The sequence below is a fragment of the Phocoena sinus genome, chromosome 8 (assembly GCF_008692025.1).
Source record: "Phocoena sinus isolate mPhoSin1 chromosome 8, mPhoSin1.pri, whole genome shotgun sequence".
Classification (NCBI taxonomy): Eukaryota; Metazoa; Chordata; class Mammalia; order Artiodactyla; family Phocoenidae; genus Phocoena; species Phocoena sinus.
Window position 1 is genome coordinate 76,218,676 of NC_045770.1, and position 14,593 is coordinate 76,233,268.

Genomic DNA, 14,593 nt, shown 5'->3' on the forward strand with positions numbered 1-14,593 from the left:
CCTATGCATGTATTGTTTGTAAAGGAATTGAGACTCACTTTACTGAAGAAAATTGCATCAAGCGATAGCATTTGAATTTAATATCAGTTACCACAGTAGAACATAATGTGCAGTTTCATGCTTCTATAGTTCCAGGAGAGCCTGCAGTAAGAGAACTAACTGTAATGTGGTTATTCACTGATTGGCCCAGCAAGTTATAGCATCATGTTGCTATGATAGATGTTTTAAGATAGTGTTTTAGTGAATTTTAGTCATTCACTTTTTCTCATTTTGCTCCATCCACATATAATTTGTACTTTTTTTTTTTTCTTTTTTTGGTGGAAACTTCCCCACTTGGTGGAGAGACCATACCTTTATTTTACATTTGTGTAACCAAAGGGCCCATTCAGTCATTTCCCCCAACAAAGGGCTAAAGATCTCAGAGGAGCATGACCTTGCCTGTGGAATAACAACACTTTCTTTTATTGTTCTCCTTTGATTCTTTTTTTAAGCCCTCCTACCTTCTTGTAACCTCATCAGTTTTTTTTTGTTTTTTTTTTTAACCTCATCAGTTTTGAGTGAAGCAACCATTCTAATTACCTCTTCTCCAAAGCCACAGCCTTAGTTCAGGCCCCATCAGCTTTTCTTTTTTATTTTATTTATTTTATTTTTTTATGTACTTAGTGCCACTGAACTGTAAAGTTACATACGGTTAAACTAGTATGTTTTATATTATGTGACTTTTACCACAATAAAAAATTTTTTTTTTAATTTGTACTATTTTTTACAGATTTCATTTTAAAATTGACCCTTTTGTTTTGTTTTGTTTTATGTTTTGTTTTTTTTTTTTGCTGTATGCCGGCCTCTCACTGTTGTGGCCTCTCCCGTTGCAGAGCACAGGCTCCGGGCGCACAGGCCCAGCGGCCATGGCTCACGGGCCCAGCCGCTCCGCGGCACGTGGGACCCTCCCAGACCGGGGCACAAACCCGTGTCCCCTGCATCGGCAGGCGGACTCTCAACCACTGCGCCACCAGGGAAGCCCTGACCCATTTTTTTAAAATCTTAATTTTTTAAAAAGAAAGAATCTATTACTGCCTAAATTGCAAAAGAAACTACTTGTCAAAAAAGGAAAATATCCATTAACATATTTTCATTTCAATTCTTATCTTTTGGCTTGTCAGGGGTCCATTTCTACCCTGATGGAGTAAAGGGATTCTACCAAAACTTTTCTTGTATCTGGTTATCCCTAAAGACTTTTTACCTCTCATTCCCTGGAGTTCAGGAATTGAAATTTCACAGGCAGGCCATATGCACATTTCAACACATATTTTTCCCTATTTCTTTCCCTGCACTGAATGGATGAACTAGAAATGTCTCATTGATGTGTGCACACTTTGGCCAGTACTTTTGGATTTGTGGCAGGGGCCTATATTTAATTGATTGTCGTTCTGCACTAACACATTATTAAGGAGTTGGCAGTTATTAGTCAAAAAAAACTCAGAGGTATTGATTTTCAAATGATAGTTAGATGGTTGTTGTCGCTAATATCTTAACTTTAAGTTTCTTTGAACACCCGAATTAAGTAGAGAGTGCCTTTGGTCAAATTCTCAGACACACTAGGGGAATGATTGCCTCATGGTATCTGTGTTGCTGTTCTGGGTTTCTTAAGTTTGCATTTTTAACATTGGCGTATTTTAAACTTTGTCCTCTTTGCTAAGGCTTCCAAATATAGTCATATTTACGACATAGTACATAGTAAGTGGATACATTTATGCATATTATTTCATAACATGAAATATGTATGGTATCTTAGCATCTGTCTCTAGTTTTCTGTCCGTCCTGAGAGCAGCCATGTCTTCCTGTGGTCATAATGAACCTATCCATGCAAAAAAACCAATTTAGGTTCCTTTCAAGCTATTAAGAATGTTGACTTACTTTTAGTTAAAGAGAACACACTAGTTTGCATTTTACCAAGGTTTATATATATATATAAATGGGATTCTACAGTATACACTCTATTTTCTGGCTTTTTTTCACTCAGCATAATTATTTTAAGATTCATCACTGTTGTTGCCTGTGTTAATAATTTATGGTTATTGCTAAGTAGCATTCCATTATATGGATACACTAACATGTGTCCATTCCTTCACTTATATCAATAAGACATTTGGGTTGTTTCCAGTTAGAGATTATTACGAATAGAGCTGCTATGAGCATTTATGTATAAATCTTTGTATGGACATATGCTTTAATTTCTGTTGGATAAATACCTAGGAATGCAAAGCCTGATTTGTATGGCAGGTTTATTTTTAACATTATAATAAATTGCTTGCTGTTTAAAAAAAAATAAAATAAAGAGAGCACAATCACCAAAAAACACTGACATAGAAAACACTATCCCTTAGGAAGTCATAAATACATGATTCTATTAATAAGTCTCTATCTAACACAATTACTCCTGATTTACTCTTCTTAACGTGAGCCAGAGTTAACAATTTTATGTCTAACCAAATTCCAAAGTTTGTTGACAACACCCAATGACTTGACTTATGTATGGTTTTATGGTTATCATATATATGAACACATTTTCTCATTATGCATTCAAATCAACACAATAACAACACAAAAGAATGAAAAAATTAAGAATGTGTGCAGATTACAGAGAAAGAGTGCAGAAGACATTTCTGCAGATGATATCTTTGCTAAGCATATGTTTTATCTGTGGGTTTCTAGAAACCAATGTATAAATAGATACTTTGCATACATGGCTATCTAATGTTACTTATGTAGATGCATCTATATTCTCATGTAGACATGTTTGTTTATATGCACAGGTCTCCATTTAAAGGTGAAGGAGTAATCTCAATATAAAGAATATATATAATATATGTATTATATATAATATAAAGAATCCTTTAGTACAAGGGGAAACCTCCAAGGTTTCTGACAGTGGCTTTTAGGCAAATATGCTAATCATCCCCTGCTAAAGTGGGAATTCTCTTGTTTCTAGTTTATCAAACACAATTTCTCATAGCCAGATTTTTGCCCTGCACCTTGCAATGAACAACACTTCTTTTGAACTATCTGGTGGACAAAGCTAAATGCAGCTAATTTCTAACTGTGTGGTACAGATACAGATTTACTCTCTTCCAAGGTTTAAATATAACAGCTATTTTTCACTGACTTTTGAGTGATGATAAAACCTCCTTGCTGATGTCTGTAGTAACAGAGATTTAGATATTACTATTTAGCCATGCTGTGTATCTTTGAAATGTAAATAGATGAATCTCAGCCTAATGTTATGATTTTGAGGAGGAGAGAAGTAAGAATTTTCCTTTGTTCTTTTGTTCGTTCAGTTAGTTGGTATCTACCCGGGCTTCAAGTATTGAGAAGTCACTTGACAATATAAAGCTGAATAAGCTTGTAGGAAGGTTTTCAGAAATATGTGTTAGATGCCATGAAAATGTCTATACTATTTGATTTGTCAGCCCCAGTGCAACAATGATAATATTCCATGTAAATAATCTAACAGTAATTTTTAGAAGTGGTTCCCAGAAAAACCTGGGAACTTGTTAGAAATGCAGATTCCTGGGCCTCACCCCAGACCTATTGAATCAGAAGCTCTGAGGGTGGGGTCCAGACACCTGTGCTTTAACAAGCCTTCTAGCTGATTCTGATGCATACTAAAGTTTGAAACCACTAATCTAAAAGAAAGAACTAACTATATGAAGGAAGAGATTTGTTGAATCAATATAACAGCACAATTGGAAATCACTTGCATTTTTGATCATGGAAGAATATAACCATTCAGGTACTAGGAATGATCATTTTGAAGACTTCTCTGTATCATTGTGAGAAAAAAACTGAAGATAAAGTGTTAAGTGGAAAAAACCCCAGGCTTTGAAATTGTGTTTACATATAAAAATACCCGTGTAGAAATGATATATAATTATGATTAAGACTTGAAGTGAACAGGAATAATTGAAAATGGTTTTTAATTTTCAGAGGTCATTAAATTATGAGTGATTATTTTTTTCTGTTTTGCATTTATTTCTGATGCTGAAAAATAAGAACTCTTTAAAAGAAGCGAAGTCAGCAACCTGATACAGTTGCAAATGTGAGAATAAATAAAAGGATTTCTAAAAGGTGTCAGATTAATCAGCTGACTGCTCATTTTTCTGGTCCTTTGCCTAAGCTTCCGATCTTCTGGACAAGGGTAAGGAAGTTCATTGGAGACATGGTGTTGTCTAGACCAGGGAGGGCTTTGCATTTTGTTGTGAACTTGTACCATATTTTTCCTGGGATGAACCTCTTACCTTTCCTTGTTGTTCTGTACTATTTTATTTCTCCATTTTGAAAATTCACTCAAGTTGTTTTCCGTTAGCACTAGGAAATGTGTAAACATCTTAATAATGTCCCTTCTCTTTGCAGACCCCATGAGTAAGCCATATGCTTAGTTTTCTCTCTGCTAGTCATTAAGGCTTTAATCATTTGATATCTCTTTCCTTTAAGGCTCAATTTTTAGTGACATGCAATTAATCTAATATTACACAATAAACTGATCTGTGATAATACATGAAATGGGTGTAAATGGCTCTAATGAGTAGAACATCCATGGGGGTAAGATATTTACACTTAACACAGTTGCTCTAGTGTTCTGATAGTAGAAGCATGAGAGCAAGCCTGTGGGCTCACATGTTGTGAAGTAGCTGACTTTTTTGGTGCTACTTGCTTTGGGCACTAATATGATGAATAATTTTTTACTTAATTACAATTTACCACTACCCTAATATTAGCATTGTTCAAAGCGTGTTCCAAGGAATTGTAGTTCCAGAAGATGTTCAAAAATATAATTCATAAAGAAGAAGGGTCATAGTAATGGGTTTAAACAGGCTTCTTTAATAACTCTTATTATTGATAATTGACTCAGCCTCTGTCTGAGCAGGTGTGATATATCTCACTTTAACCTCTCATTGCAGTGTGGGAAGCACTGTTGCCATTCCCATTTTACAGCTGAGAAACATAGAGGTTAAGTAACTTCCCAGGTTATAAGGGAATAAGTGATGAAAGTGAGGTTCAAAAGCCTAACTCCTGAATTTACACTCTTTACCACTAAGCAATACTGATTTATTTATCTGGGATTTCTTGGAGGGTTGAATATACTAATGTGATCTATTAATCACTAGAATGAGATGTATTATGTAGCATTTTCCAAATGTATCTGACTGTAGAAATGGTCCCTCTGCCACCTCTTTTTTTCTTTTCCCCCAGAGCATTATCCTGGGCTAGGGGGTCATGAAAACATACTTTGGGAAAGACATTATCGATCAAATTAATTAAAAAATAATTTGTAACATAGAATTATATGGAAATGAAAGTTTTCTACATTTTCCAGAACTAAAATCCATGTATATCAAAGTACTTCTAAGAAATACTGAATTTATACTCAGTTTCACCTATAAGTTCCATTTGGAAATTATGATTCAAGGAAATGACTGGAAAACTTTAAAGGAAAGGCAGCTAAAATTTTAAAAGTATCATTTGTGCCAGGCATTGTAGCAGGTGCTTTATATACATTGTCTTACTGAATCCTCTACCACTCAGCTGGGAAAATGTTTTTATCCTTTTGTTACAGGTAAAAAGACAAAGACTTAGGTTAAGGTCTCAAGTAAATAGTATGATACACAAAATCTAGGTCCTGTCTCCCAAACCCATAACACACTCCATTCCAAGTAGCTTCCCTATGGAATGTCCATTAGATGCAAATTTTTATTCACAAGGTTAGTTAGTCCTCTAAAAATGACTTGCAACTTTTTACAATATGTTTAAGGCTCAGCTGTATAGTAGTGTATTCCTTATATCATTTTTACTTTACATATATTCAGAATACAAAGGGCATTACAATTGCATAATCAGTAGTGCTATGTAATGTAAGGAAAGGAATATAATTTGTTTGCTTGACTGTATTGTGATGGTAATAAAATTATAACAATATTTATTAGGTGTTTACATGTATGTCAGACACTTCAAAATGGCTTATATGGCCTATATAAGAAAATAAGATATATTCTTTTCTGTCTTGATATCTTTTAAGAAGAAGTCAAAAGATTATTTTTTATATTGCCAGTATAGTCTTCTTGAGTCTTCTTACTAATTGTTGATATTTTTAAGTGGATTAATATTATTTCAAGGCATTTTAATAGCAGATTTTCATAGTTGGGTAAAACCATATCAGGTTTCATGCTAACACTCTAAAGGGTCTGGGTATTCTTTTTTCTTCACATTTTAAGAAATCTGACTACTTAAGAAGCCTAAAGAAAAGGCAATGAATAATTTAATTGGAAGTCAGCAAAAGGCTTTGAAATGTTATAGAGTCATTATACTAGTTCTGAATTAAATCATCGCAGATCAATGGAAAAGTCACACACATTGCTGTTGATTCTTTGTAATTACTTCTTTACCATAAAAATTCTTCTGGGTTATATCTGTGTGGTAGAAATCAACTCACTATAACAAGCCAAGCAAGAGAGGTACCAGAGCTCTGTTGCTATAGCAACCCAACCTGGCAATGTCTTCTAGGACTTGCTCTAAGGGAAGGTCCAATGATAGCGAGTAATATTACTTCCTTTTCTGCTCTTATGACACATATTGATTTACTGTGAATAAAAAGTAGCATGGTTCAAATTGCATACCTTTCCTGGTAATGAAAAATGGGCTCTTGTGTAAAAATGCAAAGGAGTTTTAAACTAGTAGCAGGGAGTAAAACTTTCATTTATCTTAGTGGAAACATTGCACAAACAGCCATTACTCAGCAGTTGAATGTTGAAAATTCACTTTTTTTGAATAATAAGGATTTAAATATTTCATCTAATTTAGCAATTTATGGGAGCAGTGATTATGATTTCAAAACTATCTAATGGCTTATATTAATTTCTAGGAAAAAATATGGCTATGTTTGCCTCTGATATATGTAAAATCTCAAAACATTTATAAGTGTTCTAATCCATGATGAGAGAAACATGGCTGTTACTAGCACATGAATATTTCCAGACTTAGTACCTTTCTTTGCCCAACTGCCTCAAAACTGAACACTAATTCAGAAAAAGCAAGCATATTCAAAATTTTAAATATATTCAAATGCTTTAAATTCAGATTTCTTTTTAATAATATCTTTGCTCTATTAAAGACACTCATTTCTTTGTAATTTATTCATGTTCAATAAGGCTGGTCTAATAGGATATAATTTACACTTCGGTAACACATCTCTCAAAGGACTTTGCAAATGTTAATGTCTTCTTAACCTCTTCTTTCGGAGAAAGGCATATATCTTGGATGAATGCAAAATAAACAAAGTGATCAACCACCACTGTAAAAAAAAATCAGCTGATGGGATGTTGCCTTTCTGAGATTCCTTGAGAATGAAAACCTTTAAACATAGAAAAATTTACACTAGACTTTGTCTAAGATTACACCCAACACTACATTTGACACCAAATTTGAAAGCAAGAAAAAATGCAATTTGATATCTCTTACAAGAATGGAAAGAGTAGTGTATCTGGGCCATTTTCCATATTCCTATTTAAGTTAGGGAATTCACTTATTCTCTCCCCGTTGAATTGTTAGGAAGTACATCAAGTGTGAAGAACAATAAATAAATGAGAGCTCAAAACCAAAAATACTTTTTCCCTGAGAATTTACCATTATTAGCCACTTAGCAATGAGTAGATTTTTTAAATTTTGTGTCTTCCTTTTACCTGAACTGTTAAGCATTTTTATTCATCTCCAACTGAATTAGCAAGGTTTAGCTTGCCTTTAAGTTGTACAATACATGTTTGACTCCATTCCACCTTGAATCATTTTCTTTTGCCAGTACACTGCATCCGGAATAAATGGACAATTTTTTTTCACTAGCCACAAATCAAAATTATTTAAACTTACAGAAGCATTGAAAAATTAAATGGCTTCACTGAGGAAATGCACAGGTCCTATGATCTGCATTCCCAATTTCTGCATTGCTATACCCTTCCTGACATTAAGATAAATTTGTTGCATGTATATACATCTTTTTTTTTTTTTTTTGCGGCATGTGGGCCTCCCACTGCTGTGGCCTCTCCCGCGTTGGAGCACAGGCCCCGGAAGCGCAGACTCAATGGCCATGGCTCACGGGCCCAGCCGCTCGGCAGCATGTGGGATTCTCCCGGACCGGGGAACGAACGCACGAACCCTTGTCCCCTGCATCGGCAGGCGGAGTCCCAACCACTGCACCATCAGGGAAGCCCACGTATATATACATCTTATATAGTGGTATATGTATGTGTGTGTATGTACACATGCGCGTGTGTGTAGTGAAAAAGCACAATTTAGGGAGTTAAATAAGTCCAATGATTTGGCATTTTTTTATTTTAAAAGAGATCTCAAGCTGATTTTTCTGTGCCAGAGATTTGAATTCCTTATCAAGAAGTTTGTGAGAAAAATTAATCTTTTATTTTGTCTACATTTCTTTACATATACGATTTAACACTCATGGATTGTTTTCTGTGTGTCAGGTGCTTTTCTAAGTACTTTCCTTGGATTCTTTTATTTAGCCCTCACAACTCTTTGAGATAGGTGCAATTATTATCTCCATTTTAACAATAAGGAAACCAGTATTAGGAAGTTAATTACTTGCCAAATGTCACGCAGCTGTAGGAGTCAAAACCTTTCTTTGAATTCAATATATCTGATTTCAGAGCCCATGATCTTAACTATATGCTATTCATTCTATTTCAGACTATCTAGTCATTTGGCATGTGGTGTTGTGAGTATTGCTGTTCAGCGTTTCAACATCCACTAATGATTGACCTGTACTTAATGTGCAGCTCCTAATTTGCTTATTCCTTTGCTGATGTGGTTTGGTAAAACATGGAATTTAATAGCCAGTCCCTGTTAGAGAGACAGAAGAGAGTACCCAGGAAACAGTCTTATAAAACAATAGCAAACCACCCCCGCCCAAACAATTCAGAAAAACCAGGATAGCTTTCACATTGTTCAACATAGTTATTGATTTTTTTTTCATATATTGACCATACTTGAAAAGTCTTCCCAAAGCAACAATTTATTTGATGAATGAACAAACTAAGGAATATTCTCAATTTACTGCAATTATATATTTCCATTTCCAGTTTGCTTTCATGTTATTAAGATTAAATCCCCTTAATTTGATTATATATGAAAGGATTTTCTGAACATACTGTGGTGGAGTAGGGAGGTGAAATTGCCTTTTGTACCTTTTAATATTTTTATTAAAGGGACTAAATTAGACTTATGACGAAGTATGAACTGAAAACTTTGGGCATGGCAATTAATGCTTTTGAAGTAAGTTTCCTAAAAATAAGTTTTGAGTAATTTTTAAATAACATTTTTTCCTTATCGTGTTACTTGATGGAGGCTAGAGTATTTCTTACTTTTATATGGTTTGTAAAGTACACTTACTTATACATTATGTCATTTTTTTATCACTACTCTTTAAAAAAATCTGTGTGATTGTTAATCTACATATCTTATTGATGAGGAAACTGCAGATAATAGAGATTTAAGAACTTTCCCAAGGTAATCCAGCTAGTAAGTGGTTGATCCAGGATTAAATCATATTATAATTTTTATATACTAAATTCCATATATTTAAAATGTCACACAATAAAATTTCCCTTTGAAGTTTTAATTTTTATAAATTTTAGCATAAATGAAAACCCTTTGTTTTTCCTTGTTTTTGACTTAAGAAACATTTGCCTGTGTTACATAATAATATGAAATTGTAAAGTTTATAAGATCTTTCTTTCTTCCTTTTGTAGTCTTCCCAACAAGAACATTTCTTGGTTTACATGTTCTATGCTGGTATAAATGTGAATGATTTTTTAATGGTTGAAATCTGAATGATTTTTTGCAAAAGGGAAAGAAATGGAACAATTATACACAAAGGGTATTGTGTTCTTGAATTATTGATGAGTCTTCTAGCAGCCAGAGAACAAACCTGTGAAATGTCTGTCATTATAAATTGTATGTAATCCTTCCAAGGGCTCAAGTTGCATAAACAGGATTCAGCCAGATTCATTAAGAAACATACTTTGCAACTGTGGCCATCTTGAGTTTGTGCTGAATGTAGTCAAGCGTGGTAGCAATTTTGTCATTACAACAATGACTATAATAAATTAGAGCTCATTTATTTAGTGGTATCTTTTTCATAAAATCAATGAGTTAAATTTCTGCAGACTTGGTCATGTTAGACCTTGCTTTGTCTTTCTCTTCTAATACTTGACATTTTGAATTTCAGTTCCTCAGTAAAAACATGGAATCTTGGTTCTGGACCCAGCAGGTGCCTTCACCACCTAACTGCCAAGACTTTTATTTCAGGAATCTTACTGACTCACGTCAACTTTTCATTCACTGGAATGGTGTGTTCCGCTCTTATTAGTATTAACATTTTCATCTGAAGCTTGGTTGTATGTTGTTTAGGATATATCCTGCCATTTCCCGCCATCTTGTTAGAAGCATACTAAGATCTTGAGGAAATCTTTGTGTAGATTTTGGGAGGAACAAGGTATAAGAATTTGGGTTTAATATTGGCCTTAGGATATATACTCAATAGGATAAATACTCAATTTGCTTTACTATAATGAAAATCCTGATGTTACCCAAAACAATGTTAAATCACAGTGACTTATTTAGAGATATTTGCCCTGTTTCTCTAAAAAGAACATCAGCAAGAAATCACTCTTCTCCTAGCTGCAGCTTTCTCTTATATTCATTTCCTTTTACATACTAGCTTCTCTTGCCAACTTCTAATTCTCCTGCACTATACTCACAACTTGTCCTTCCAGAGCTCTTGGCTATTATGGAGAAATGCCTTCTCTCTAGGCCAGAGGTTTTATAACCTAACTTGTAATACAGCTACATGTTAGGGCACTATAAACTCCATGGAAAAATTATAATTATTTGAGCTATCACCATGTAAAGGGCTTTCTCATTCTCTCTCTTTTTTTTTAAACTAACTCTATAATTTTTGGGGGTTCATTTTCACAGAAACTGACACCTTAGTTAACAGTCTTTAACTTTTACTCTAAACATGGTCACTTGTATTTTTCTTGAAATCCAGCCTCATAGAACATGTGGGGCAGAGATGATTGGATAGTCTCTCTGAGGCCTCACTTGAAGGCAGGTAATGGGAAGACCTGGGATTTCAAATTCACTTCTGACTTTGGCATTAGGCATAACGTCTCCAAGGATCCCATTCCCTAACTGCGACACCCAGACAAATAGTAACACATTAATTTGTCATCATCCACCAGCGTGTTAGCCATGATAATGTCACCCGGTCTAGGACTCTTTAGATAATCATGGTCTTTAGAAGTCCTGGGCTAACAGAAAAATTATGGAAAGTCATATGGCACACAGAACCTTAGGAGTTTTACTAGCCTGTCTACCTAAGGCTAAGGTAGGCTTCAGCCTTGCACAGAGAGGAACTTTGGACCAAAATGTATATGTCAAAAAATCCCTCTCCCATGGTGATGTTTACAAAATGTCTTTCTACCTTCTTCTAAGTTCCCTAACAATCTACAACCAACATGACAAGGAGCCAAAGTGTTCTCAGAAGCCAAGAGCGGAGTGTGTCTCATATCCAACCTTGGAAAGCTCATCTATCTCCTGTATTTACTCAACGTCTTATAACAAAGAGAAATCCTCCAATGAGCACTGAAAGAATTCCAAAGAAGCCTGGGTTTTTAAACTGACATCCTGGCACCAAGGATTGAGTAAGGTCTTTCTTCATGTACAGCATCCATAGAACTGGTGGATAACACAATTATATATATCAGCTAGAGGAAAGGTAAAGATGAAATATTCTAAGGATAAAATGGAAGATAGCCTTGAATAATAAGTTACAGACATAATACTATCTAATCATGGGAAGGGAAATGAATGTTTCCCAAGGATAACTTTACTTTGAAACCCTGACGCTTAAGCTGAGAATCTGGGACCTGTCCTTCAATTCTGACTGAAGGACTTTCAACCAATGACCTTTCAGATAAACTAGGCACCTCGCTGTGAGTATGTGACCATTGTGAGATTAGAACACTGCATAAATACCTTTTTAATTACAACAGAAGGAAATGGTAGTGTACCCACGTGTCACAATTTTCTGAGTGGAAATACAATGGTAAGGCCTTGAATAAAAGCAATAGGCCAAGTAAGTGGGGAAGTAAGATCAAGATGGCAGGATATTCCCCTAAAACAGGAAGTTTCGTACAGAAAATAAACACTTCATTTACTTAACAATTTTCTCTACAGTTTCATGAAACATTCTCTAGAGCCTGGTATATTTCACCTGTGGAATCGAGACACAGACTTGATGTTTATTATTGGGGAAAAATTATTTCCTTACATGTATCTCTTATTGTTATAGTAAGAACTCAGAAAGGAACAAGAGACCAAAGGACCCCAGAAAATGGATAGTTCTAAACATTTATGTTTTAAAATGTGAATGACTAACACAGTCTACAATTCTCAGACTATGTATGCTTTAGTTATCACCTAATGTAGATAATTAGGCAATAAAATTTCCCTTGACTATAGGATATGAAGAAATATAGGAATAGTCATTATAACTTGAAAGTAAAGGTTTTCTTGAATCTCATCACAAAAGATCACAGTTTGCATTTTCAGGTAACGTTCGTGTTCCTTTCTGCAGTGGAGACGGAGAACATTTTATGAACTTCATATCTTCTTGTTTCAGTAGGGTCTTCATGGTTGTGACTATGTCTCCACAGCCAAAGCAAAGCAGACGTTTAAGGTAATTACTTAGATAATTTAAGTAATGATTTAGTAATTTAAAAACTTAGGGGAAAACCTCTCCACTTTGCTTTCACTGTGGAGCCTTGGCCTCCCATCAAATGAGGGAAGTTGGGCATCCAAAAGTGAATCTTTTTCCAGTTTTTTATTCTTTTTTTTTTTTGGTGAGGTATTAAAATGCTGCTTCTCCTTTGGTGTTCCTGTAGCAGTTTGTAAAAATGGCAATCTGGAGCTTATTGAGGATAAGTGGCAGGCAGTAACCTAGTAATTTTTGTCTTTTCTTACTGTAATTCCCATACTCCAGTGTGTTCCTTCATTGAGCTTATTATTTAAATTATTGGAAAGTATAAACCTGAGTTTAGCTTCTGTATGCAATATCGTTTTAGCCTTTGCTTTAAAACATTTAAAATAATACACTGTGGCATAAAAAAGAAACACCATATAATTTCAGAATATTTAATTCTGAAATTATAATTTCATTCTACTCCCATAGCACAAATTGCCCTGTGTGGTTTAACACATGGAACCCCACGGACCTTTGCCAAATTTCTGCTCCTGACACCATATCTAACCTCCAGATATATCAGTAGTACTTTAAATTAACACGTGTGATTTATTACTTCAGTATAAGAAAAGTTACAGGGGATAGGAATGGGATAGGACTCGAATTTGAGGCCCTGAGGTTTCCAGTGTAGACAGAAACATTAGCTCATTTTTAGTTTTTAAGTATTAATAATTATGATCTAGAAAGAATAGCTTACTTGAGTAAGTCTTGTCTATTTCACATAAACAAATAACTGTTAGAAAAGATCCATTTTGTCAATTCTTCTTTAAACAGGATGAATATATCTTGAAACTACTTTATGAGAACTAGTTTAGATTTCAGAAGAAGTGTTGTTGAATGCATCTACTTATCCGTAATTTATTTCTGCACTCATTCACCAAATGCACGAGTATGAGGCATGTGCAAAGAACTTTTAGAAATTTCAAGGATATAGTTCCTCTGCAAGCTGTGTTTCCTTATAAAGATAATGCTTAATTATATAAATAATTGGTCACACGCTACTGATAATTCTGACAATGAAGTATAACTTAACCGGTTATCCACATTAGTAATTGACAAGCAGGAGAAGGAGATGAGTTCCTTTAGAAGCACTTCTAAAATCTCCTCACTGAACCTTAAAATGTTATAGAACAACAGAGCACATGACTGTTTTGGGTGGCAGAAAAACACCACACAGAACTTTCTTTGGACCTGTTGAAAGTCGTTGCATAATGACCTGTGAAGCAACTTACTGCTAAATGAGTGTGAAACCTAAATCCGTTGCTCTGATCTGACTACGACAGCCTTGACCCCCATCGATCACCAAAATTGACTGAACCACTCTTCCTAGCTGGGTGTGAAGTTTCCCTTTTGACTTTTCAGATGTCACTTGGTTAAAGAGGAAGATGTTGCCTGACAGGTTTTCTTTGTTCAAAGAACATGAATGTCTGTGTTCTTTTCACGACTTAAAATTGCCACACCTCTCTCTGCTTTTCTCTTTTTTAAAAAATTTTTCATACATGTCTTTTAAAAGGGCATGGGTATTGAACTAGACAGTCAGGAATATAGTTATCTGATAACCCTCATCACAGTGCTTCACATTTTAGGGTGGATCTCTATATTTGAAGTTGGTATGATTTCAGAAGGCATCGTGGATTTTATAGGGTAGGTTTGCAATGGAGCTGGCAGGCAGTCAACATCTCCTTTGGGAAGGCTAAAAACGGTGCAGAATTCTCTTCTCTCCTTTTC

General features: G+C 34.8%; 1 protein-coding gene across 9 annotated transcripts in view; it reads left to right on the plus strand.

The window, feature by feature from the left end:
- Positions 1–14,593, plus strand: part of GAS2 (growth arrest specific 2) — a 154,695-nt gene that overhangs the window by 104,207 nt on the left and 35,895 nt on the right. For 6 of the 9 annotated variants that reach the window (XM_032642118.1, XM_032642124.1, XM_032642122.1 and 3 more), the window contains one exon: positions 12,749–12,802. The exons of 2 other annotated variants lie outside the window; for them this stretch is intronic. In XM_032642118.1, the coding sequence (XP_032498009.1) occupies positions 12,749–12,802 (54 nt within the window). Of the gene's footprint in view, positions 1–12,745; positions 12,803–14,593 lie in introns of those variants that run through there. One more of the 9 variants, XM_032642127.1, reaches the window with a different exon arrangement.